This window comes from Lagopus leucura, unplaced genomic scaffold (genome assembly GCF_019238085.1).
Source record: "Lagopus leucura isolate 7727_CA_CO unplaced genomic scaffold, USGS_WTPT01 Super-Scaffold_100028, whole genome shotgun sequence".
NCBI lineage: Eukaryota > Metazoa > Chordata > Aves > Galliformes > Phasianidae > Lagopus > Lagopus leucura.
In genome coordinates, this window is record NW_024962279.1 from 1936034 (window position 1) to 1959671 (window position 23638).

The 23638-nt window shown below is 42.6% G+C and overlaps 2 protein-coding genes across 5 annotated transcripts in view; one reads left to right on the forward strand and one right to left on the reverse strand.

The window, feature by feature from the left end:
• ATXN7 (ataxin 7) overlaps positions 1 to 14057 on the forward strand; it is an 80846-nt gene extending 66789 nt beyond the window's left edge. For all 4 annotated transcript variants that reach the window (XM_042880872.1, XM_042880873.1, XM_042880870.1 and 1 more), the window contains 8 exons: positions 2717 to 2981; positions 3555 to 3817; positions 4536 to 4618; positions 5573 to 5838; positions 6245 to 6443; positions 6961 to 7082; positions 7742 to 8696; positions 9975 to 14057. In XM_042880872.1, the coding sequence (XP_042736806.1) occupies positions 2717 to 2981; positions 3555 to 3817; positions 4536 to 4618; positions 5573 to 5838; positions 6245 to 6443; positions 6961 to 7082; positions 7742 to 8696; positions 9975 to 9992 (2171 nt within the window). In that variant the 3' untranslated portion in view covers positions 9993 to 14057. The remainder of the gene's footprint in view (positions 1 to 2716; positions 2982 to 3554; positions 3818 to 4535; positions 4619 to 5572; positions 5839 to 6244; positions 6444 to 6960; positions 7083 to 7741; positions 8697 to 9974) is intronic.
• A 2690-nt stretch (positions 14058 to 16747) lies between these two features.
• PSMD6 (proteasome 26S subunit, non-ATPase 6) lies at positions 16748 to 22664 on the reverse strand. Its single transcript, XM_042880994.1, has 8 exons — positions 22478 to 22664; positions 21727 to 21932; positions 20614 to 20759; positions 19561 to 19780; positions 19343 to 19451; positions 18372 to 18540; positions 17211 to 17288; positions 16748 to 17056 (listed from the first exon to the last, which is right to left on the reverse strand). The coding sequence occupies exons 1-8, from the start codon at positions 22620 to 22622 to the stop codon at positions 16960 to 16962; spliced, it is 1170 nt and encodes a 389-aa protein (XP_042736928.1). The 5' UTR covers positions 22623 to 22664; the 3' UTR covers positions 16748 to 16959.
• Positions 22665 to 23638: the final 974 nt, after the last annotated feature.

The window sequence follows — 23638 nt, forward strand, 5'->3', positions numbered from 1 at the left end:
AACAGGACTGGCAGATCACCTCTCTTGCATGCTATTTTATATCATTCTTGGGATGGAAAAATCGTAGATCCAGAGGCTTTTCCATGCCCTACATTATGATGTATTGTGATGTGTAAAAGCAGTGATAACCTGATCTTGAAGCTCAGACCACTTATTTAAGCACCCACATGAAGATCTAAGGCTTTGTTTTGGTACAGGTTTCCCTCAAATATATTGATTCTGCTGTGGCAGATTTGTCTGTAACAGATAACTGGGGACACAACCAGAAGACTCGTGTAGCAGGGAGCACTCTGCCTCCTCCTGTGCCTCACACTGCAGTGAGAACAGTTTCCCTAATAATGAGCAGTAGGTAATGGATTGAATCAGACTGTCTGCCCTGTCACTGAGAAGTCTGCTAACATCCCAAGGATATCTGTGCTTACTTGTGCTGTGACCACCTGCGTTTAGCTAAATTAAGACACTTCAGCAGTTCTGGCAGAGAAAACATCTTTGTAATGCTGCTGTGTATGTTGTGAATGAGATGTTCAGTACTGGGAATGTAATTTTCAGAAGTCTCAAAATTCCAGAAAATGCTCATTTGGCTTTTCTTTGCGCTCCAAATCATACAACTGTTTGTAGAATGGAAATTGTCTCTGACAGACAACAGTCCTGCGTTTTGATGAGCCATTAGCCTTCACTTTCCTAGGTCAATGTTTTTGATTATCAGCAGTGACAGATTTGCCTCTTTCATTAACTCACGTGTATTGAGATTGTTGCTACTAAACATTCATGCAGATAGCAGTCAGTAGCATCTCTGTCTGGAGCTAATTGAATGGTACCAACTGAAGCTGCCAGGAGAGAAGGGTGCGTACCATTTGAATCAATAACACAGATTAATATTTTGCCCAGTTTGTTCCTAATGCTGGGAGGCAAGGAGCTGCTCAGTCTTATCCTAGGTTCATTCTCTTCTCTCCTGCCAAGCAGTTTCCAAGGAAGCAACATGAAGCAACATTCTCCTTTGCAAAAGGGGGGAAAAAACCCAAAACAAACTCCAAATATTACATTAGCGGGCTACTAAATTATTAGAGATTGTTTGTAACTCTATTAAGTACTCAGACTTTGGATTTTCTAAATACACAGAAGCTGGCAGAGTATTGAACAATTTTTCTCATTATCTCATGGAGTAATCTCATAGGGTGTAGCATTGCTGAACTAATGGCCCTCAAATAGTAACTTATCAAAGCTGCTCAGGGATTCTTGCCATTGCTATAAAAAGACTTTTGGCAATAAGCAGTATGTCATATTAGAAGCACAGCCATTGACTAGAATATAAGTATGCTAACATACATGAGAACTCTTCAATGGCACACGGTTCTAGAAAACTAAGCAGATCATCCTGAATGAACATCACAGGTTCCAGCTTCCAGCTGTGAGTGAAGTTCTTACCAGCCATCATCCCCATATCGTGTGATTGCTGTACTTAGGAGGGGAGGGAAAAACAGATCCCATAAGCAGAACGTGGATATATTACTTTGTATTTTCCATAGTGTCACAGACCTGTGCACAGGTTGTGCTGCACTTGGCTTTCACTTTGTTGTAATGTCACAAGTAGCCTGCTTCCTTGGCAGCTTAAGTAAATTTAAGTCAGAATGTGTAAAGGATCCAGTCGTGGACGTGGGCACCATTAACAATGCCGGCTGGGAAGGAAGTGTTACCCACAGATGGACCTGTTAATACTCTGTTCTCTCTTAGATCCAAGGTTTGCATATACTTGATTGCCAGAGGGACATCTCTAAGCAGGTGTTGATTACGTGCAGGGATCGTTTAGGAATCACAGGTGTCCAAAGATCAGCTGAGCAAATGCTCTGTTAGCTGTCCATGTAGGCAGAGCTGGGAACTCCGTGCAGCTGTTGAGTATTCTGTGTCTGAGAATTCATTATCCCAAAAAAGTACTTTTGAATTATACGCTATTTTAACTGCAGTGGTTCTAGAAATGTATTAATGGTTAATATTTAATGCTGACAGTTTAATGTTAATTAAATCATTTCTTTTCCAACATGTCTATTGATAAAACCTGACTGTTCAAATGCTTGGATATCCTTTCTCAAAGAAGAATATACATTGCTCCTTTTCCTGCTAAATAGAATTCTTCTTTACGTTGGTCATATATTGAAAGGATTGATAGAATCAATAAGAAAACCAGAAGGCACGTAACTCACTGCTTCAGCCCTTGTTCTCAGGGGCATTGACACTGAAGGTCTGGTAGAACACACGAGAAGATCATCAGAAAGTGAAATTTTGTTTTTGCTCCAATATCAGTTTGATCATTAGGAGACGTACTAACAGAGAATAGTTACTGCTTGAGGAAATGTGGTATTGAACCTTGTTTGGCCTGGGGATTGAGGTCTCTCTGCTTTGTGTTTCTGAGTTCTGCTCTGTAAGATGGAGAATGGGGAGTGTATCGTAAAAGCTGAGCTGTAGCGACTGAGCAATGGAGCTCACAAAGTTAAGAGGCTCCTTTAACTGACTGGGGACCAGCAGTGAATGGAGCCTCATGGATTACAGGGACTCCTCACTGCTCCGTGTGTGGCAGAGGATCTCCCAAGCCAGCAAAGGAAAAACGTTAATGTAGTAATTGACAGTATGAAGTATTTAAGAATTGTTTCTGTATGGGCCTTGTGAATTTAAACCCCCCTCCTTCCCCCCCCCCCTTCTGTTTCTTTTTTCTCCTCTTCAGAAAGAAGACACAGCTCCTCCAGCAAGCCGCCTTTGACTCCTCCCTCCTCTTCAGTATTTTCCCTCATTTCATCTTTCCCTTCAAAAAACAAAGGTAGCGGCGGAAGTGGGAGCAATCGTTCATCCAGTGGAGGTACTAGTGCATCATCATCATCATCATCATCAAGTTCCAAGTTGTTGAAATCACCCAAAGACAAGCTGCAGATCAGCGGAAACAACAGGTTAATGCATCCGGTACAGCATAGCAAAGTTCCCCATGATAAAATGTGAGTATGTGTGTTGAGAAAGAATTGAGCATTAATACTTGCATTAAAACTGCTGTATCAGTAGAATTTCTTGTTGTTTCAGAGGGTTTTTGCTTTGACAGATCACTTTAAACTCCACCAGATCTCTTTGAGCAGCCTAGTCTAAGCTGATAGGTAAACTAATGCAACTGTTGAACACAGCACTCGCCAAGGTTCATCTTGAGTCACTGTAAATAAAGGCTGTGCTACTAGGGGGTCTTCATTCTTTGATCTAGTCTCTATACCTCCATCATAGAGAAGTTTCTGAAGTCACTGATGACTCTGAAATACTTAAGAAGAGGTAGCAGAAAGCACAGAAGGAATGGGTGGACATCACCAAAGATGTGAAAATATGTAAGAGGAAGAATAAAAATAAACTGAATAAAACTGAATAAAAATAAACTAAATAAAACTGAAAATTAAGGACAAAGGTCTAAATTTGTATTACTAATAGATCTGAGTATTGAGTAATGCAATATGTCAAGTACTTTTTGTAATCTGTGATGCTTGTACTATCATCTGCAATTTTTTCTGTTTATTTTTCATAAACAATAGTATGACTCCATCTGTCAAAGTGGAAAAGATTCATCCAAAGATAGATGGTGCCCAACTGAAAGCTGCTGTTGGTCCAACTTGTTCTACTACTGTGAGTTCCTCAATAAAGACTGGCCTTAATTGTCCCTCAATACCAAAGCCACCCTTGCCTTCCCCTGGACAGATACTGAATGGTAAAGGTCTTCTCTCTGTGCCTCCATTTTTGGAAAAGAAACCTGAAGAAAATACAAATAATAGGAAATTTTTACATAAAAGATTGTCAGGTAATTGCTTTTAAATATTACTTGCTATATTATTTGTGTACGTGTTGAAATACACATATGGAAATAACCTTTAGAAGCATATTAATATTTATTCTTAGAACACCTAACTTGTAATGAAGTACACTTTCGTATTAGAACTTGAATTTATGATTAGACAGGTTCATAAGGGATGCAAACAACTTGAAACGTGGCTGTTGCTTTCAGAAACCACCTGATGTTACAGTTATCAGTTCGTGTTTTAACGTTTCTCTCTTCCACTGTCTTTAAAGAGGTTTAATTTTCCTTCTTTCCTATATGAAAACATGGTATTACAGTGCAGTAATTTTGGTTGTTGGTAGGATTATAGAAAAGCAAAAAGTCACCCTGTGTTCGTATTTATCGTGACATTTAAATGTTTTTTGTTTTGCAAGATCATTTGTGTATGTAAAAAACAAGTAAATCCTAATGCAGCTGAGATAGTCCTGCTTTGTGGTCTCTTTCAGCTGTGAATTTCTCAATTCTGTTTGCAGATTTGAGAACTGTGTCAGCACGTGGTAAATCTGCTAAGAGTAAATAAATGCATTTGTACAGTTTTATTGTTCATATCTTTGTGTACCTTTGCATGTGTCCTACCTGAAAACATTGGCGGAATAGTTAAATTCTGTGAAGAAAATGTTAGTATTTCAAAATGTCTTTATTGTGACTTTTCAATGATGGGATGTTTGTGCATCTTTGACAGAGAGAGAATTTGATCCTGATATATACTGTGGTGTCATTGATGTGGAAACCAAGAAACCCTGTACTAGGTCTTTGACCTGCAAGGTAGGATGTCTTAATCAGAGTAAGATTTTGTAAGGTTTACGTTTGATTTCTGGGGGAATATAACAGAACACAGGAAAGTACAAGCTTTGTCAGTCAGTAATTTGCCTCTGTAAATGCTTCCTCTCAAAGCACATTGCCAGCAACCAAGAAAGAGCTGTTTTCAAAATCCAGTTAATTATTTATCCAAAAACATATTTCTTAAAGTAACCTTCAGTTCTTCATTATTGGGTAAACCTTTTAAACACGGATGCTGGCACTGGAATGCTTCTAACTCCACATGTATGCAGCACAGCCAAGCTGTATCCTTCTCTTTCTCCAAGCAAAACCTGCAGCAAATACTTAGCAGGTGTTTGTGCAAATGCCAGTGCCACTGAATGGACCCCTGCAACTTACTCAGAAAGGAGTCAGTGAGGATGCTGTGAGGTACAGCTCGGGGTCAAACCGAAATAAAGCAATCCTTAAGAACTTTCCATCAGATAAAATGTGCTCTTTGGCTCAAAAGTTTTTGAGGGAGAAGTGGGTATCAGTCAGTTCTAGAGAACTGAAAATCCCAATCCCCTACAATTGTGTAATGATTAGGCACTCTTATGAAAAGCAACTAAACTGTTAGTAGGGAAAGTCTCAGGTAAAAAAGCCCTGTTCAGCACAAAGGTAAACGAAGCTGTCACTAACACACTGCAGGAACTGAACTTTGGTAATTTCTTCTTTTGAAAAGCAATTTGAAATAAGTTGTAACTCAGTTGCTATTCTTCATTATTTCGTATCAAGCAGGCATATGATCACACCACCCAAACTGTCCGAGTCTGTTCCATAAGTCATTCTTCTCCTTTTTTTTTTAACTAAGCCACAAGCGTGGTGATGGTCTGTATTCTAGAGCTCTGGACATGTGTCTTGAGTGTTTGATTTCCACAGATCTAATGGCTTGGGATTAATGATTTATTCATGGATTTGCAGACACATTCCTTAACGCAGCGGAGGGCTGTACAGGGTCGAAGAAAACGATTTGATGTGTTGTTAGCTGAGCACAAAAGCAAAACCAGGGAAAAGGAACTTCTTCGACATTCGGATCATCATCAGCAGATGCCCCCTCTCAGGGAACCACATCCCTCACCTACTAAAACTTCCCAGGAGCTGCACCAAAATTCTCATGGAGTTACTCTTACAGAATCAAAGCCTTTATTACCTAATAAACCCAAACCTCACCCCCCCAGTCTTCCAAGGTAAGAAAAATCAGTATATCCAGTAGTATGAAATTAATACCGATTGCTTTGTCATGTGGATTTTGAAAGAGAGAGGGAGATCTTTGGGACAGAGTAGCATTTTTGCTCTAGCCCTGGTGGTGGTCTGTCTGCAATTAACAATTGCACGCTGAGTTGTAACTCATAGCAAGAAGGGTTGGGAGTTCTAAATAGTAGAAGCTGACTTGCATCAATTTAAACATTTTTCCAACAATTGCTGCTTTTTCAGGGGCACAACACCTCCTGTCCTTCCCCTAAGTAGGTATGTTATGAGACTCTGGATCATATCAAGTGACTGTTAATGTGAATTTCCTTCTGTCAGTACTAAAATGTCCATAAGTGCTTATTGCCAAGCCTTGCCTCAACCTTTGCTGCTTCCCTTGCCCAGGCCTCCAGGCTGTCCAGCCCAGCACAGTGGAAATGCCCCCAGCGATTCTCCTGCAGTCCACGAGTCCCCTCACCCTCCCTTGCCTGCAGCTGAGCCAGCATCTCGGTTATCCAGTGATGAGGGAGAATGTGATGAAAAAGAAGAGCCTGTTGAAAAACTGGATTGTCATTATTCAGGTCATCATCCTCAACCAGCCGCTGTATGTTTTAAGTCAAAGTTAACCTTGGTCTCTCACTGGCTCTGAATTTGTAAACAAGCAACTTGGGGGTTTTAAGGGTGGATTTCTATTATGTATATATTTTTTCAGGTTTTAAAGTACTTATTTTCTTACTAATTGATAGTGGAGGCTGATTTATTGTTACTGTTTTTGGCAAAATGTTGACTGCTTCACTGAAGAAGCAAGTTGAACCTTAAGGTACAACCTTAGCAGTAGATGCACCTCTCCTGATTTCTGCCTGTTAAAACCACTTAGTTTACATTAAATCACAAACTTCATTGCCTGGCTAGGCTAAAAGCAGGTAAGCTGACAGCTACTCAGAAGAGATGGTTGCATGTACAAAATTTAAGATAGTTGTTACATTTTCATCTCTGCAGTGTAACATCTGTTCTATCCTTGATTTAGACATCTAGAAATGGTAATAATTCTGCATGTATGTATAAACAAATGTTTTGTTACTGAAAGTAGAAAACGCCAGTAAAAAAATCTGTCTTTTCAGTTTTGCACATTTGGTAGTCGGCAGATTGGAAGAGGTTATTACGTGTTTGATAAGCGGTGGAACCATATTCGATGTGCACTTAACTTCATGGTGGAGAAGCATCTTAATTCGCAGATGTGGAAGTGAGTACAAGTGGAAGAGTTCTTGTTCTTGTTGGTATTTGTAGAAATACACAAAACCTGTAACTCTAGTTAGAGAAAAATAACCCCTCCTTTAGATTAGTGAAGTCAAAGATGGATGCTTTCTGTTTTTGTAGAATCACAGAATGGCCTGGGTTGAAAAGGACCACAATGATCATCCAGTTTCAACCCCCCTGCTATGTGCAGGGTCACCAACCACCACACCAGGCTGCCCAGAGCCACATCCAGCCTGGCCTTGAATGCCTCAGGGATGGGGCATCTGCAACTTCCTTGGGCAACCTGTTCCAGTGCTTCACCATCCTCTGAGTGAAGAACTTCCTCCTAAATCTAACTTAAACCTCCCCTGTCTCAGTTTAAAACCATTCCCCCTTGTCCTATCCAAATCCACGCTCGTAAACAGTCGTTCCTCCTGTTTATAAGCTCCCTTCAAGTATTGGAAGGCTGCAGTGAGGTCTCCCTGGAGCCTTCTCTACACTAAAGACGCCCAGTTCTCTTAACCTTTCATCATCGTTCTCTTGCAACTATTAAGTGCCAGCAAGATATTTTAGTGCTGGAGTGACTGCATCTGTTGATTGATGATGCTAAATATCATCCCAAAGAATGGGAGCTACCTGTTTCTTTCTTTTCCTGTTTACTCACAGGAAAATTCCACCAGCATCTAGTAGCACAGCAGCAGTTCGTGCACCGCACCGGACAAATGCGATACCTGCTTCGCAGTATGGGGTCAGCACGACGGGTTTCCTCCTCCCCACCACTGTTATGTCCTCTCCAGCTCTGGTGTCTCCTTCCTGTACGTCTCTGAACAATAAATCGGTACCATCACATGGAACTACACTAAATGCAAATCCCGCTACCTTGGGTGCAGTGGATCCTGTCTGCAGTATGCAATCAAGACAAGTGTCTTCGTCTCCTTCAACACCTACAGTGCTTTCCTCTGTACCTTCACCTATGCCCAGCAAACCTCAGAAGTTGAAATCCAGCAAATCTTTTAAACCTAAGGAATCTTCTGCTGGCAGTGGCACCTGTAACAGCACCGGCAGCGTCAGCAGCGGCGGCGGCTCAGGAAAGAAGCGTAAAAACAGTTCCGCACTGCTAGCACCTTCTCATTCCACAGAGTCCTTTAGAAAAAACTGCGTGGTTAACTCTGGAAACTCTGGGACCTCCTATCATCCGTCGGTGACATCTTCGTCCCACAGCGTTGGCCTCAATTGTATGACTAGCAAAGCTAACTCCGTTAGCCTCAAACATGACCAATCAGGGAGGGGTCCTCCTACTGGAAGCCCTGCAGAATCAATAAAAAGAATGAGTGTGATGATGAACAGCAGCGATTCCACTCTCTCCTTAGGGCCATTTGTTCATCAGTCCAGTGAGCTGACTGTGAACTCGCACAGCGGTTTTTCACATTCGCATCCTTCCCTAGACAAACTAATAGGGAAGAAAAGAAAGTGCCCACCTGGTTCTAGCAGCATAAACAGCAGCAGCAGCAGCAAGTCAAACAAAGTTGCCAAATTGCCATCGGTGAATAACGTTCACGCAAAACACACTGGTGCAATCCCAGGGACACAAGGACTGATGAACAATTCTCTTCTTCATCAGGTAGGAACTTTTGTCTTGAAATAAGCCAGTGCGAACGCGTCTCTCCGTGTGCTGATATTTAGATGTGCTGAGTTACTGATAACCAATTTCAGACGCTTCAAGGAAAAGACAGTCCTCTTACTTGCTCGTTCTCTTTGAGTCTTTTTTTGTAGAACATTTGTGCAGGATTTTTACAAACGCTGTAGTATGAAGTGTGAGTTTGTTTGTGTATTTTTGAAGCCACCTTGAACACAGCATCCCAGGCTCCCACAGATGCTCTTCCTGTCAGTCGCTCTCAGATGAAATTCAATTCTTGCATTTAAAAACAAATGATAGTAATTATAAAATCTTGCAGCCAGCCATGGGACTGAACTGAGTGTCTCAGCCTAACTTCTTGTTCTCGTGTCAGTAATAAACACTCTACGAAGTGGAACATAATGGTGCTGATAACAGAACTGTGATAAAATAAGCTTATTATCCCAAGGTGTCACTGACTAACTTCTTAGTATTAACGAGATTAAATTTTATAAACAAGATAGATAAAAACCTCTGTAGTCTATAAAACAAACATTGACTATAAAAGAAGCAGATCTCATCGGTATGTAATTTTAAAAAAGAAAAAGTTAGTTTGGAGTTTTACTCTTTTGAACAGGTTGCGCTGGACTAGAATTGGGAAAGAAGTTTCTTCATAAGTTAAAATGAGCTTAAACTTCTTAACGCTTCAGATTGGCTTGAAGGATCATTTGGAGGGGTAAAATAATTTCATATGCAATTAAAAGTGTAGAGAAGATGGAATTTTAGAGGGCACATTTGGAACTAGATTTTTCCAGATGAAAACTAAAGGCTCTTTTTGTTTCCTGTGGTACTAAAAGCCTGAGATCTGAGCGTGCCAAGAGGTAGGAGGTCAGCGAGATCTTTTTCAGATCAGCTGCTGAATTTAGAGTTTGAGCTGTGAAGAAGACTTTCACCACTTGTGTTTAAGATAACAAACAATCATTTATTTGACTGAACCTTATTTTTGGGCTTAGCTAACAGTTGTTACTTCAACTGCAATAAGAAATGAAGGAAAAATGCAATTTGGAGGAAGGAAGTCATGTCCAAAACCACTCTAACTTGAGAAAGCACTAGCTTGAGCATTGTGAAGTTTCAGATGAGCCAACTGCGTATGAGTGGTGTGTCAGATTATGCCTGCTGATTCTCCCCAGAATATGCTCTCAATATCCAGAAAATGTATTTTAGGAGCTCCTGCTATAACAGCCTGGCTCACTCATACTTCTCTCCCATTTATTTGCTCAAAAGCCAAAGGCACGTCCCTGATAGCTGAATATACCATGGTGAGAAAAGAACTGGACAGTTTTCACTACAAGCAAAACCTCCATCTGGAATTCTGGACTCCAAGATGCCTTGAGTTTTCCCAGCTTCCCATGGTCCTCAGGTGTGGAAATCTACTGGACTGTCATTCAAACAAGGAATTTCCCTGAAGCCATGTCTGTAGCAGTGAAAATACTAGAAATGGACACTGGATGAAGTTCAGCCACATAATTGCTCTTATCAGTGTTAACGGTGGTCTGGACTAGTTTGCTACAAACCTGTGAGATTTACTTACAGGAGTACATCATCTTGCCACTATTTGACATAGATTGGCTGGGCAAAGGAATGTTTTCTGGGGGGGAAATAAACATGACTGTGGACTTATTTTTATACTGATGGTGTCTTTTGTAGGTGATAGCTGCCAGGTGGACACTGTCAGCAGAGGGGACCCCACAACAAGGGGCACAAATGCGTGAGGCACAATGGAAAGAAGCCCTCGAGAAGGGAATATGGCTTTAGTGTTTTTATAGCAATGTTCCTTTAATGGAATATAAAAATAGCACAATTCAAACAAGCAGTCTGCGTTTTGCCCAGCCTTTTGCAAGTGATTTGGGGTAAGAAGCTATCAGGAGTTTAAAAACAAACGTTAAAACACCAATAGGAACAGTAAACAGCAAAAACTTGTTTGAGGCCATGGCTCAGAAAGCAAGTATAAAAATGTTGTGCTTGGGTGATACAGAAATTATTTTTTATTCTTTTGGATAAGATCTGATTGCAGAAGAAGTTAATTGTTTTTTAAGCAGTCCAAAAATATGAAGCAAAGGCAAATAACCTCTAGAACTATGTGCCCAAAGAACGTATTTCTTGACCTTTACTGTATGCCATCAACCTTTGTTATTTGTAAAATAACAACCGTGTTGGTTATGTTAGGCTGGCTTGGCCTTCCAGCCTGTAAAAAAAAAAAATAGCCCTTTTAAAGTGAAGTATTTAAACTATTTAAATATTTTCTAAAAAATAGTAATAATAATAATAATAAAAGTCACTTATTTTATGCCTTCTTTGTAGAACTGAAGCGTTGATGCTTTCAACCACTCAGATTTTATTTTATTTCCCCAAAACTGGGGAGCGGATGACAGCTGAGTTCCACGTCAGGTGCAGCTGTGCGCATTGCAGCCGTTGTGCTCCTGCCTGGCACTGTGAGTCGGGGGCTCTGCACGGTTCTGTGCACCCTCTCAGTCTGCAGGAAACGTTTTGTGTTGCTTCGGAACACCTCAGAAGTGAATTCAAGGGCTCGTTGTATTGGGGTTTGGTTCGTCGGGGTTCTTTTGTTAAGTTTTTAGGTGAAGTCTCAAAACGGACTGAACTTTTCTGAAGGGGCAAAGCCAAGGCAAGCAAAGTATTGACCAAGAAGACATTTTTCTGCCTTAAAGGGGCACCAGCTGTCGCTGAGAGCAGACAATCTGAGCCTGTCACATTGTTCCCGTTGCCCAGCCTTCCCCATTTCGGTGGCAAGTTGTACATCAGGGAATCCAAAGCCACTACCAGTAGCAGTCGCTGAGTTGTTTACCTGACGATGCTTTCAGTTTCACCTGAACTTGCTCCAGAACCGGTGTCGTACGGCAAAGCAAGCAGCCTCTATGCAGACACTTGAGCTTCTGAATGGATACAAGAGATCACTCTTAGAAAGCGACGCGTTATGGACTCTTATTATGCAAACTTTAATTTAAAAACAAACAAAATCCCGCGCAACTTTTCAGGAACAGAAGGATTTGTGATTAATAAGGCGCCCTACTGAAAGGATTGTTGGAACTGTGATGGGTTTAACGTGAAAGGAACCAAAGTATTACGCCACAAAGAGAAATCAAAATGCATCATTCAGTCCCGCACGCGTGGAATCAAATCCATGGTGCGAGGAAATCTCTGGGGCAGAAATGTCACTTTGGGACGGTCTCAGTCACAAGTGCGATTCGACTCTTCTAAACACAAAGGAGACAATTTGGCAAGAACGGAATCTCGTGAGTTTGCGACCAAGCTCACCCTGTTCATAAGGTTTTGTTGATCCGAAAGCAAAATGCAAACTCGTGCTCCTCCGGCAGCACAGGAAGGGAGAGCAGAGCCGGGCTGGAAGCTGCTGGAAGAGCGGGCTGCAGCACTGCGGGTCTGTGTGCCTGTGGGCATGGATGGAGCTGCCTCCATGTCGTGTGTGAGATGTCGGCTACAAGCAGAGCGTTGTTCCCGGAGCTTCTACTGTCCCCTGGTTCTGACTGTAAATAACAAAGGAAGCTGAAAATCAATTTTCCTAGCAAAAATGAATTTGCAGTGGCTGGGTTGTTTCTAGACAGATTTTGGTATTAATTTAAGAGATACACTTTTTATAGTCTTTCCGACTTCTCGTTATGACTCCTGCAGTTTTCTTAACCTAAAAACATTGCTGCAATGATGAACAAAGAATTATACAAGAAAAAGAAAAACATACTTTTGTATCTTTATTTTGGAATTTCTTGTTCTATTATAAATATTGAAGTATCCCTATTTCAGAAGACGTATTTTGTTAATTGATTGTACATATTTAAATATGTATTTTTGCACAGGTCTTTTTTTCTGATATCCAGTTTTGGTACAATTGAGATCACCTAGTATTTATTTATTAATTAATTAAAAAAAAAAGGCAAAAAAAAAGAAGAAAAAGCAAATACCTTTTCTGTTATATATATATATATATATATATATATATGTGTGTGTATATATATATATATAATTTGAAGTGGTTCACTGCCAAGCCAATAGCAACATGCCTACTTTGCAACTCAAGGGGTGCCTCCACGTGCCTGGAGCCACATCCCTGCCACGTCCCTCGCTCCGGCGTTGCTTCTCGGTTGCCTGACTCCAGAGGACTCTGTTTAGTGACACACTGCTTTCCTTGCTTCGCGTTGGTGTGTGCGTCCGTGTGGGTCTCACGTGGTTTCAAACTAAAGGAAAAACTGAAAGTGCCTGATAGAACTCGATCTGAGCTCGGACTGCTGAGACAGCTTCTCCTTAAATGACTTGAATGTTCAGTTGAAATCTCGGAGCTTGCTTTTTCCACCTATATATAATAGATGTGTGTGTGTATATGTGTGTGTACATATATATACATACACGTTTATATATATATATATATTTTCTGAAGTTGTTGAGATGGATTGATGGCAGAAAAGCAAACAGTGCTGGTGACTTTTGTGCGATGTTTCCATTGGAGTACCTTGTGCTGGAACAATCCCATTAGTAGTGCAGAGCGGGAGTAGCGCCAAGAGTTCGGAGCGTGGGCTTCCTTTAACCAGCAGTGGATTGAGCTGTGTCATTTGGGGCAGGAAGGGGATGGGGGATTATTCATCCATAAGTGAAACAACTTAGGAAATGTTCCCAAAAGTCCATATTCCGGGAAAGGAAAACAAAAACCCAGTAAGTACCTCTCGACACCACTCAGAAATAAAGATGTGATTTCCAAATGACATTTCTAAGGCAGTTTGTCTTCCTGTAAGAGTTCTCTTGCCAAGGAATCTCTCTTATCTCTCACTCATTCTGTCCCGGAGGAGGGAATTGGGCTTGGAAAGATTCTTCACGTTTCGCTGTTGAGCAGAAAATAATCATTTTTACATTTTGTGCGAGATATTTTACGTTTTAAAGAGGATAATTTGAAAAATGAGCACTACGTAATGTCAATGTGAATGTAGGCCTTGAAAGCGTCTTGCTCGGTGTTGAGCCTGGTTCTAAAAGCAATCTCCTGTGTACAATGTGTGAATAGTTTGATAATTTGTATACATAATCAAGAGCATCTGATCAGCTGAACTCCGTGTTGGCTGCTGTATAGTACATGAACAAATGTCATGGGATAGAAAAATTACTTTGGATATTTAAAAGAAAAATAAATATATAGTCTATTTGTTTTGTAACAAGTTTCTGTAAATAAAATAATTTATACTATTTATAAGAAAAAGTTGTGCTTTGCTTCATGACAAAGATTAGTTTGTTGAACAAACATGTTACTAAACAAGGCAATAAAATTAGGACTTTTCAATAAATGAGGTTGGTTGCATGGAACGCATCCGATGTTTCTGCTTCATTTTACCATCCCTCACCGTTCAGAGGAACCAAAGAGCTGCGACTCAGCTCTGGATGGGCTGGGCAGGCTGTGTGCAGTTCTGCACAGCCCGTCCGACTCCTGCGCTGGGCCGGACTCCACAGCCACAGCAGTGCTCTTCTTTTTGTTTTAATTTCTTTTTTTTTATTCTTATTTTAGCTCTAAGCACAAAGTATTTTTCAGTCCTTGGAATGAATGCTGGAAGAAATGGGGCGGGCAGTAAGCAGGCTCTTTGCTTCCAGTACTGGTGTTTCAATAGCAGTGTTACTGTGGTGTTGGCTGATTGTTCTTAACCTCGCCTCCCTGCAAATATCTTCTGGTTTCTTCCCCTTTCTTTCCTAACTCCTGCTCCCTGCTATCAGCTGCTGGCACTGGGGTTGTGCTGAACTGTGCCAGAGACGTGCAGTCATGCAGCAGAGCTCTGCTTGCCATCAGAGCCATCTGCACCCGATGCAGAATTGCTTTCAGCTGCGTTTAAAATAGGATGCTGGATCCCCTAAGACCGACAAGGTAGAGAAAACCAGCTGAGTGCATCCCTGTAACTGACTCTGTGAGGTGTCCTGGAGCTCTGCATGTGCTGTGTCTCCCTTTGCTGCACTGGGCACACCGCACTGCAACTCTGCATAGGAGCGAGCAGAGCCTCTGCCCTCTGCTGCTGCTTCTCCCAGCAAAGCAAGTCCATTGGCTCAGTAGCAGTGGTTTGCCATGGAAAAACGCCTTTTGATCGCAGCTGGAGCACAGCCCAGCCATTACTTCAGTCCTGGAGTTTGTGGACAGAAAGTAGGGCCTCTGCTGCCACTCTCACAGGAAGATGCCTGTAGCCAGGACGAGGCATTGGCTCCGTGCCTTTGCCACACGTGCAGCGAGCTCAGCAGAGCCCTGTGAGCCATGGCACACCGCAGCCTGCCCTCACTTAGCCCAGCTACTGCAGCAGCTGATAGAAGAGCTTGCCATTGGCTTTATTTAAATGCAAATTTGGGTGCCTTTATTATCATCACGTTCTGCTGCAACAAATAATCAAACACACGTGGGCTTGTATGATCTGCTGTGAGGCTCTTAATTTGTCTGAATGCTTTTCTCAGTGCTTTGGCTCAATACTGCATTAGCTATTGGATCGGTTCCTAACAAGCAGCATGGGACCTTTGTTGCAGAAAAGCAGCATGTGCTTGATTTGCTTTTGTTCTTCTGGCGCACCAAACTTCAGAAGACTCATAAACCTTCTCTGAAGTTGTTCAAATTAACTCGGATTTAAACTTCATTGCAAGGAAGGAAAACCAGCCTGAGACATGCGGGCAGCAGGCTGCGTCCAAGCCCATGAGATACGGTTGTCACTGACAGCTGCCACCCAATCCATACAAATCAGCAAGGACAGAGCACTGCTGCTTGGTTTTGTTGCTCTCTAGCAGTGCTGGAAGTTTCCTTCATCCTCTGCTTTACAGCTGAGCTCCATTCACTTACCTGCAGCCGTTCCTGTCCCCAACAGGTCACTTTATTTTTTTTTTAAAGCAAATGAGAGTGTTGTCTGCAAGGCTAGAGCTCGAGCTCTGGAGCCCAATCTTCAGTGAGAGATTAAATGGAGCCTTAGACACAGGTGAACCAAAGGACAGTCACACACAAACTAGATTTCAACTGCTTTGTAGAAAAGCTTTACCCACAGACTAGTGTTCTCACAGCTTAATGATGGCTAATATAGTGCAGAGCAAGGGGGGAAGTGTCAGGGTCGTAAGGCTGCAGCTTGGAAGCAGCATCTGAGTCTGACTACCTCAGTGCCAGAGCTAAGTTGGCCTCCCAGGGGGAAATTGGAGAATGGCAGTAGTTCAAGGAACTGCACAGGATTAAATTACGAGAGAGAATGTACAACTTTGGCATGCAGGCTATAAATCTATGGATAGGTGTCAGGACCAACCCACAAATTGGGTCAGACTGACACAATCAGAATTAAATTGAAATCGTGAGCTAAAACAAGCCAAAGGAAAACGTACTGTTATCATCAGAAACTGAAAGATAAATGAAAGTTACCTTGTGTTTAAAGGAAGCAGAAATCCTATCACTTCTGCTTGAAATTGAATGGAAATTGAAGTGCTATGCTCAGAACAGAAATCACACTGAGGCAAGTCAGAGGGTCTTTAAGAATCATCCAGTGCAACTCCTGTTGTTCTACACCCTGCTGTCATCTCGAGAAATACAAATATCCTGAAAGGAAAATTCACCTCTGCACCACAAAGGAAATCCCTCAGTTCAGTGGGCCCTATGGCTCATACTGTTTTGTAGTACTGCCATCTAACATCCTTAGCATTTGTATCTGTGGACAGTGGAAAAGATGCTACCAAAAAGCAGCCAGAGCTGCAGTCTTCACGCCCTGCTCCATATCAGTTCTAGAAAAAGAAAATGCCTCTTCTTTCTGCCTTACACTGCAATTCTCTCATGTCAGAATTGATCCTGCCTTGACCGTGCTCAAAAAATGACAAATTTTTGGCTACTATTATTTCTTGGCAATTATTTCTTTTCACCTTTGATTCAAATGTAAAGGTCTTAGAAAAAGGATCACTGTGTTCTTTCTGTACAGATTTCCACTCGCTTTGTTATAAAGCACTGAGCATCACCCACATTCAAGTGAAAGAATAAAATGTATTACAAGAGATCATTTGTACCAGACATTTAATAAATGAACTGGGATCCATCCCCCAGTGTACATAAACATTGTGTACATCATGAAGTGGAAAGTAAAAACATGAGCTCTCTCGCTACTATTTTTTTTTTTACCTACAGTATACCAAGTTATACAATATATTTATAGGTTACTTCCAAAATGGTTTAAACATCTACATTTTGCATTCCCTTGCATTAGAAAAATTACATATTAATTACTCTGGAAAGTTTCTGAACTCTGTTTAGCAGCAAATCTCCTTTCTTGATGGTTTCTTGGTACTGCCAATTCTTGCTATCCGGCCTAGAAATTGTGAAGGGGAAAAAAAACAAAAAAAAACCATTTAGAATTGAGATCTTTTACCTCATGAAACTTACTGCATACACATAAACGTGATCAAAATTCAGAACTCAGCCGGGCTGCAAAATGTAACCTCTAGCAATTGATGTCCTCCTACCTGTTAGTTTCTACAATCTCATTTACTTTGTCTATTTTGCAGTGCAATCGCCCAGCTGCAATGAATCTCGAAAGCTCCCTAAGAGAGAGAAAAAAAAGACTGTTAAACAACACTTCTCCAAGGAAGTACAGGCCTACAAGCATAGGATGTGCTGTTACAAAACATCATGGGCATCTACTGCTGAAGTACATGCAATATCTTTTCATAAGATGTCTTATACATTCTCATCTTGTTAAAGCTTGGACACAAAACAAGCACCATCATTCCTACAACCCCAATACAAGCTGTCTCAGTATTTTCTTCTCAAGCCAAAATCTCACTCTCCAGTTAAGTGAGTCTCATCATTTAGCTCAGCTGTTCAAATCCAGAGGTGGCACTCGGGTATCAAACCCATCCAGAATTCATCCTGATGTAAATACTGCCAATTCACTTAAAGGGTCTCCTAGCAGTTCTAAACGTCTCGTTTGCTTTGCTTTATCAGCCAGTGTTTCACGTGACACTGCTGATATTATAATAAATAAATAGTAATAATAAACCCTGGGATATGAGGTAAGACAAAGCCACATTGCTAATAAATTACCGAGGAGCACAAAAGCTAGTATGACTTAGCAACATTTACCTCTGAATTGAATGCTATTTGGTGCCTCTTGAAACACCTATTGATTCATTTCTGAACACTTAAGCAGTATTCATATTCCTGTAACACTGTTCTATGTTAGAAAATCTGAAATTTCTTTATGAGAGAAGAATGGCTCCTGTGAAAGCATTCGAAACAAAGCATTTCACACACACGGCCGAGGTAAAAGGCACTTCCTCACCTCCTGTCAGTTATCATCATGATCTAAATCTGATTTTGTTTCTTACACCAGAAAACCAATTGTGAATTGAGACTGCAGTGTATGTCTGATCTAAGTTAAAAACAGCAGATTCTATTTACTTAGCAGAAAGCAAGCAAAGCTACACGATGAGATGTGCAGGGCAGATAATGTGTGGGAATGTGAGTATCTACCTTGGTGTATTTGTGGACCATGCTGTCCTCTAAAACGTTAAAGGTTATGGCTTATTAAGGTCCATAAGAATAGCAGGATAAAGAACAGAATTACTCACATAACCTTGGTAGGTTTAAAACAAACATTCTACTCAAAAAGCTTAACAACTTACTGATCTATGAATTCTACACTGACTCCAAATGCTTCTGCCATGTACCCCAGAGTCAGAGAGCGGTAAGATTCCAGCAGCTGGCTGTAGGCATGGATCCTCATTTCCCTCACGTAATATCGATAATGAGGTGCAAACAACCAATCCTTCTTCATCTCCTGCTCTACAATTGCTGAAACAAGAAACAGAAATCTAATCAGTAAGAAACGTGCAGTTATCATCCAGGTAAATCAAACAGTTCATACGCAATCAGTGTGAACAAAACTACATTGCTCTCCTGCATAGCTCAGGATGTGAAAGGCATTCTGTGCCAGACAAAAATAAGTCTGTAAAAGCTATAGTAGTTCTAGAATCAGAAGTAGTGATTAAATGCAAGCAATACTATGGCAAAGCTAGTGATCCTACTTGTCATCGTGAAATACTTTTAGGATGTGAATCACTCTTCCCTATGTGCTGCAGGGAAACATTTGCACTACAAATGAAGTCCAGAATGAAATGCTCTTTTTGCTTATTCTAAATATCTAATTTTCTGCTTTCCTAAAAAGAACTGACAAGGATGACAAAAGTTTGAAGAAAAGCTTTTCTTTGGTCAGCTTTCAATACAGAAACCAAACTGGAAATGATAACAATGATGAAAGCTTCAATTACAAGCTGGGATCTCAGTGTCCCTAGGCACAAGGCCTTTAGTTTATTTCAAAGATCAGATTTCCAAAGCTTACCCATTTGGCCTGGTTATTCAGGTAAAATGCTGCTCCATAGCTATTTTCCAAGTCTTTTCCAGCTAATTAGATGTAATGCTTCATGAGGCTCACTGCACGTTTGGTTTTAATCATACAGCATCAAACTTTACACCGCTGTCTAAATTGTGGGGCATTTTCTGCTCTGGTTGTAGACTGCAGCTATAGCACAGAAACTGTGAATGATGTGAAACAAACCACTACAGCACTTGGAATGCTCTTACAAGACAACTTTACCTAGAGACTGGAAAAAGGCTGCGTATCGGCATTCGTAAAGAGAAAAGAGATACTGCCGTACGGCTGGCAAACTGTGCAACACCTCCAGGATCTCTGCTCCTTTAATTACCTGGAAACAAAGGAAAAGCATGCTTAAATACGATTCCTTTTAGCCCGGAGATAAGCAGGTTAAAGCAAGGCTGCGTCTGTTGGAACCAGGTGTCACTTGCTTTCCTTACCTTTTCCCTAAGGTCAGGTCTGTCTAATGCAATCATGCTGACATAGACAGTGTAGGTTACAAATGTTTTGTAGTCCATAAGTTCATACGATGTAAACGTTGAAACTGTATCAAGGAAGAGCTCTGCTGCCTGTTTGAAATCTCGAATAGCTACACAGTACAGACCCTGGTACACTTTTAGACGATTTCTCCTATCCCAGTCTCCTCCTTCTTCTATTAGACTTAAAATAGAACAAAAAAGAAAATTACTTATGTAAAATTATTATGGGATAAGTCACACCAAACAAGTACAGTAAATCAAGTGATAACGTGCAATCAGAGAAAGCAAAATCTCTTATATGCTACAACTTGTAGAAACAATCTAGGTTTCATGTACCTCCCAGGGGTAGCAATGACACTTCCTTGAGATGTGCACATAAATATTACCATCAACCTCAGCTGCAACAACAGACCTCCACTTCTTTTGCTGCTAAAATCAAAGCTGTTCAACTAGCAGCACAGAAAGAAGTTACCAGTGGAACAGCCAAACTTTCAATGATCACATTAGTCATGCCAACTTTATGTCATAAGAAAAGTTTATAACAGTGAAATATTAAATGCTGACATCCCAGAGATAAGCTAGCTGTGGAAATGAGGGCATAACATGCTGGCACTGGGCTCCTGCTTCTGGAGGAGAAACTGGCACTTTATCAAGCCAGCTGGATGTGCTGGGTTCAGGTGGCACCCCTGCACTGCACTTCATTGTACTGTATTGTATCCAAACTTGTCTTCCAACAGCTACAGAAGAGAGAAAGGGGGGTGGGCTACAAAGTCCAATCAAGTTGCTTGAAAAATAGCTGAAACAACACATTAGCCTTGCTATTGTTTCTGCCTTCATAAAAGACTGAGAAATAGGAAACTCTCTAGTCCAAGTGAACACCTGCCCATCATTCTGCGATTCCGTCTCACAGGCTGTCATTGTCATTTCTTGATGGCAAGGTGGAGTTTTTCCCATTTATTTTGCTACAGTTTGTCTGAAAAGTGCTTTACTGCACTCAGCCAACCCAAACAGCACCTTTTTGCCTTTTCAATGTTCCGTGTGATGAGGTCGTTGTCCATGTAAAACAAGCCGATCCGTAGGAGATAGAACACAATATCCAGACGGTGTCCCAGGGCCACAGTTTTGTCATAAGTCTTGCGAAACGCAGTCAGAGCTCCCTCCTAACAAAATCACCATTTGCATTATAAGAACCTTCAGAGCAATCAGAATATCTGCAAAGCATCTGCCGTCAGCGCATCAATTGCGCTGCATTGACTAAAGACACAGGGTAAGAGAAAAACAACATCTATAAATGGAAAACAGCTTTTTCCCTTTTCAGGGCAAGTGTTTTCTTTTTACAATCTACTTCTTTTTCAGTGCTTAATTTTAATTCCAGCAACACCCTCCCCCTATCTCCCATCCACGTATGTGCTGTGCCATAGAAAAAGCCCACTGCAAGGCAGCCAGTTTCCACCCAGCACTCCCAGAAATCTATCCAGTTACAGAGGTTACAACACTGTGTTTCTTTCATGAAAAAACTGTGCTATCGCCCTGGTTTCAGCTGGGACAGAACTGTTTTTCTTCAGGTTCATGCTCTGGTTTTAGGAGGAAAACAATGTTGATACACAAGGATATTTCTAGTTGCTGCTAAGCAGTGTTGTACAGAGCCAAAGCCATTCCAGTTTCTCAGCTCCTATTGGGGAAGGGCTGGGGAAAAGGGGTTCCAAAGAGCTGGGAGGGGACAGAATTGGGAAAGAGGCCAAGGGGCAGCCCCATAACATACAACATCATGCAGAAGGAGAGTTTTGAAGGGGGTAGGAGTTCATCTCACCCTCTTCTGCTGTTTGGGGGGTGATAGGCAACTGCTTGTCCATCACATTATATAAATTGATATGTACATTATATATCCATACGTATGCACATATCCATATACGTTCATGCACAAATACATCCACATATATTTATAACTGTAACAATCATTCTTTTCTCTTCTCTATCTTAGTAAATAGTTTTAACTCAACCCACCAGTTCTGCTCCCCCCCGTTTTCCCCTCCAGTTCTCATTCCCACTGAGAAGAAGAGGGACCGAGTGAATGACTGTGTGGTACTCAGCCACTTGCCAGGTTAAGCACAACAGCAATGAGCCCACCTTGTCCCCAATCCTACACAGGTACTCAGCTTTGGCCATCATCGCATCTCGGATTTCACTCTCCCCCAAGATCTTTTCAGCATCTTCCAGTTCATTGTCAAGCCGTTTCAATTCCTCCTCATTAGCTTTCTTCATTTTGTTCAACAGCTCCGTGTCTATCTGCCACTCCAGAGACTTGCACAGTGCTTCATAATATGGAGCCATGTCTGAAAGAAAAGTCAGAATGCTTTGGTTATAGAAAGACAACACAACTGACCATCAGGTCCTTCTGAAGCCAGGTACCTGTGACATCCATGCAGTCAGCAGCACGTTACCAGGGCACTGCTTCAGTGGGCCCTACCTGGCACATTTCCCTGCTAATTTTCTGACTCTGCTCTAACTCAGCACTTTCCTTACTGTTTATTTATCCAGCCTCTCGCACAGTGAGCCCAGCCACAGCTCGCACCTTTTAAAACCTCCAAAAGCCAGGCTAAGCGTGCAGGGAGCCAGGAACGGGGCAGCACAGCACTGTGCCCGAAGCCCTCCCTGTTCCACCGCCCAGCCCTCGCTGCCCCCAGGGCGGACTGACGGCCCGCGCCTACAGCCAGGCACAGAAACGTGCACACGGACACTGGTATGCACACACCAACACGCGACCGCCCGACCGCCCCAGGACTAACCTGAGGCAGCCAGAGTCGGCTGCCCCCAAACGGACCCGGCCTGCTGACAGACCGACATCCGGACAGACAAACCCCGCTCCGCCCGCACTCACTGTGAAGCCTCACGGCCGCCATCAACTCATCCCGAGCGGCGGGGTCGGGCGCGCGGGGCCGGAGGCTGAGAAGGAAGCGGAGCTGGGCGATACGGAGGTCGGGGTTCTTGGGCAGCCCCTCTTCCTCCAGGTTCTCCAGCGGCATGGCGACGAGGCTCGGGGCGGCTCGGGACGGCGGCGGGCACCGGGGCGGCGGCGCGGCCCAGTGACTCAGCCGCGACGGGCGGAAACGGCGGCCTCACTTCCGGCGCCGCCGCCGGCTCTGCAGCGTCCCCTTTCGGGCCGGAGGTGTGCGAGAGCTCAAAGAGGGGGAGTGCGCATGCGTAGAGTGGAAGTAGCGCGTGGTGGGGGTTGTGGCAGTGCGCATGCGCAGAACGGGGCAGAGTGGGCGTGCGTGGTCTATAGGGGGTGCGCGTGCAGCAGTGCTGTGCTCGTCCTGTGGCGCTCAGCGCCTGCGGCGGGTAGAGCTGCGGTTCTGTTGCGGGCTGTGAGGAAAAGCTGCTCCTTCCCCCATTTCTGGGTTTGCCACCTTTCAGTTCGCCATGAAGTCAATCCTTGGGAATGAGAGGAGAGTAAGAGAGTCGATTTTCCCGAGTGCAGGTATTGCCAGTACTCCGTGTTGTGCTTGGTAACAAAGTGAAACACTGGTTAATTAAACAAAACGGCACTTCTCGTCTGTAAATATTTGCCCACACTTTGCATACTTATGTACGTTTAAGGGATAACCAGCAGTGCAGGAGCTGGCTGCGTGCATGTGATGCTCCCTCAAATACGTATAGCAAGCAGCAAGGCCTGTGGTGACTGTAATTCATCTTACAAGGCTCTGTGTCATAGAGAATCTATACCATATGGATCGGTGCGGGAGGTTTTTCTCCACCGTGGGCTGCAGCTGACTGCTGCCCAGCTCGGTGGAGTCACAGAATCACAGGATGGCCAGGGTTGGAAGGGACCTCAAGGATCATGAATCTCCAACCCCCTGCCACATGCAGGACCACCAACCTCCACATTCGATACCAGACCAGGCTGCCCAGAGCCCCATCCAGCTGGCCTTGAACACCTCCAGGGACGGGGCATCCACAGCCTCTGGGCAGCCTTGTTCCAGCACCTCACCACTCACAAAGTAAACAACTTCCCCCTGACATAATGATTGTGAAGATCTCC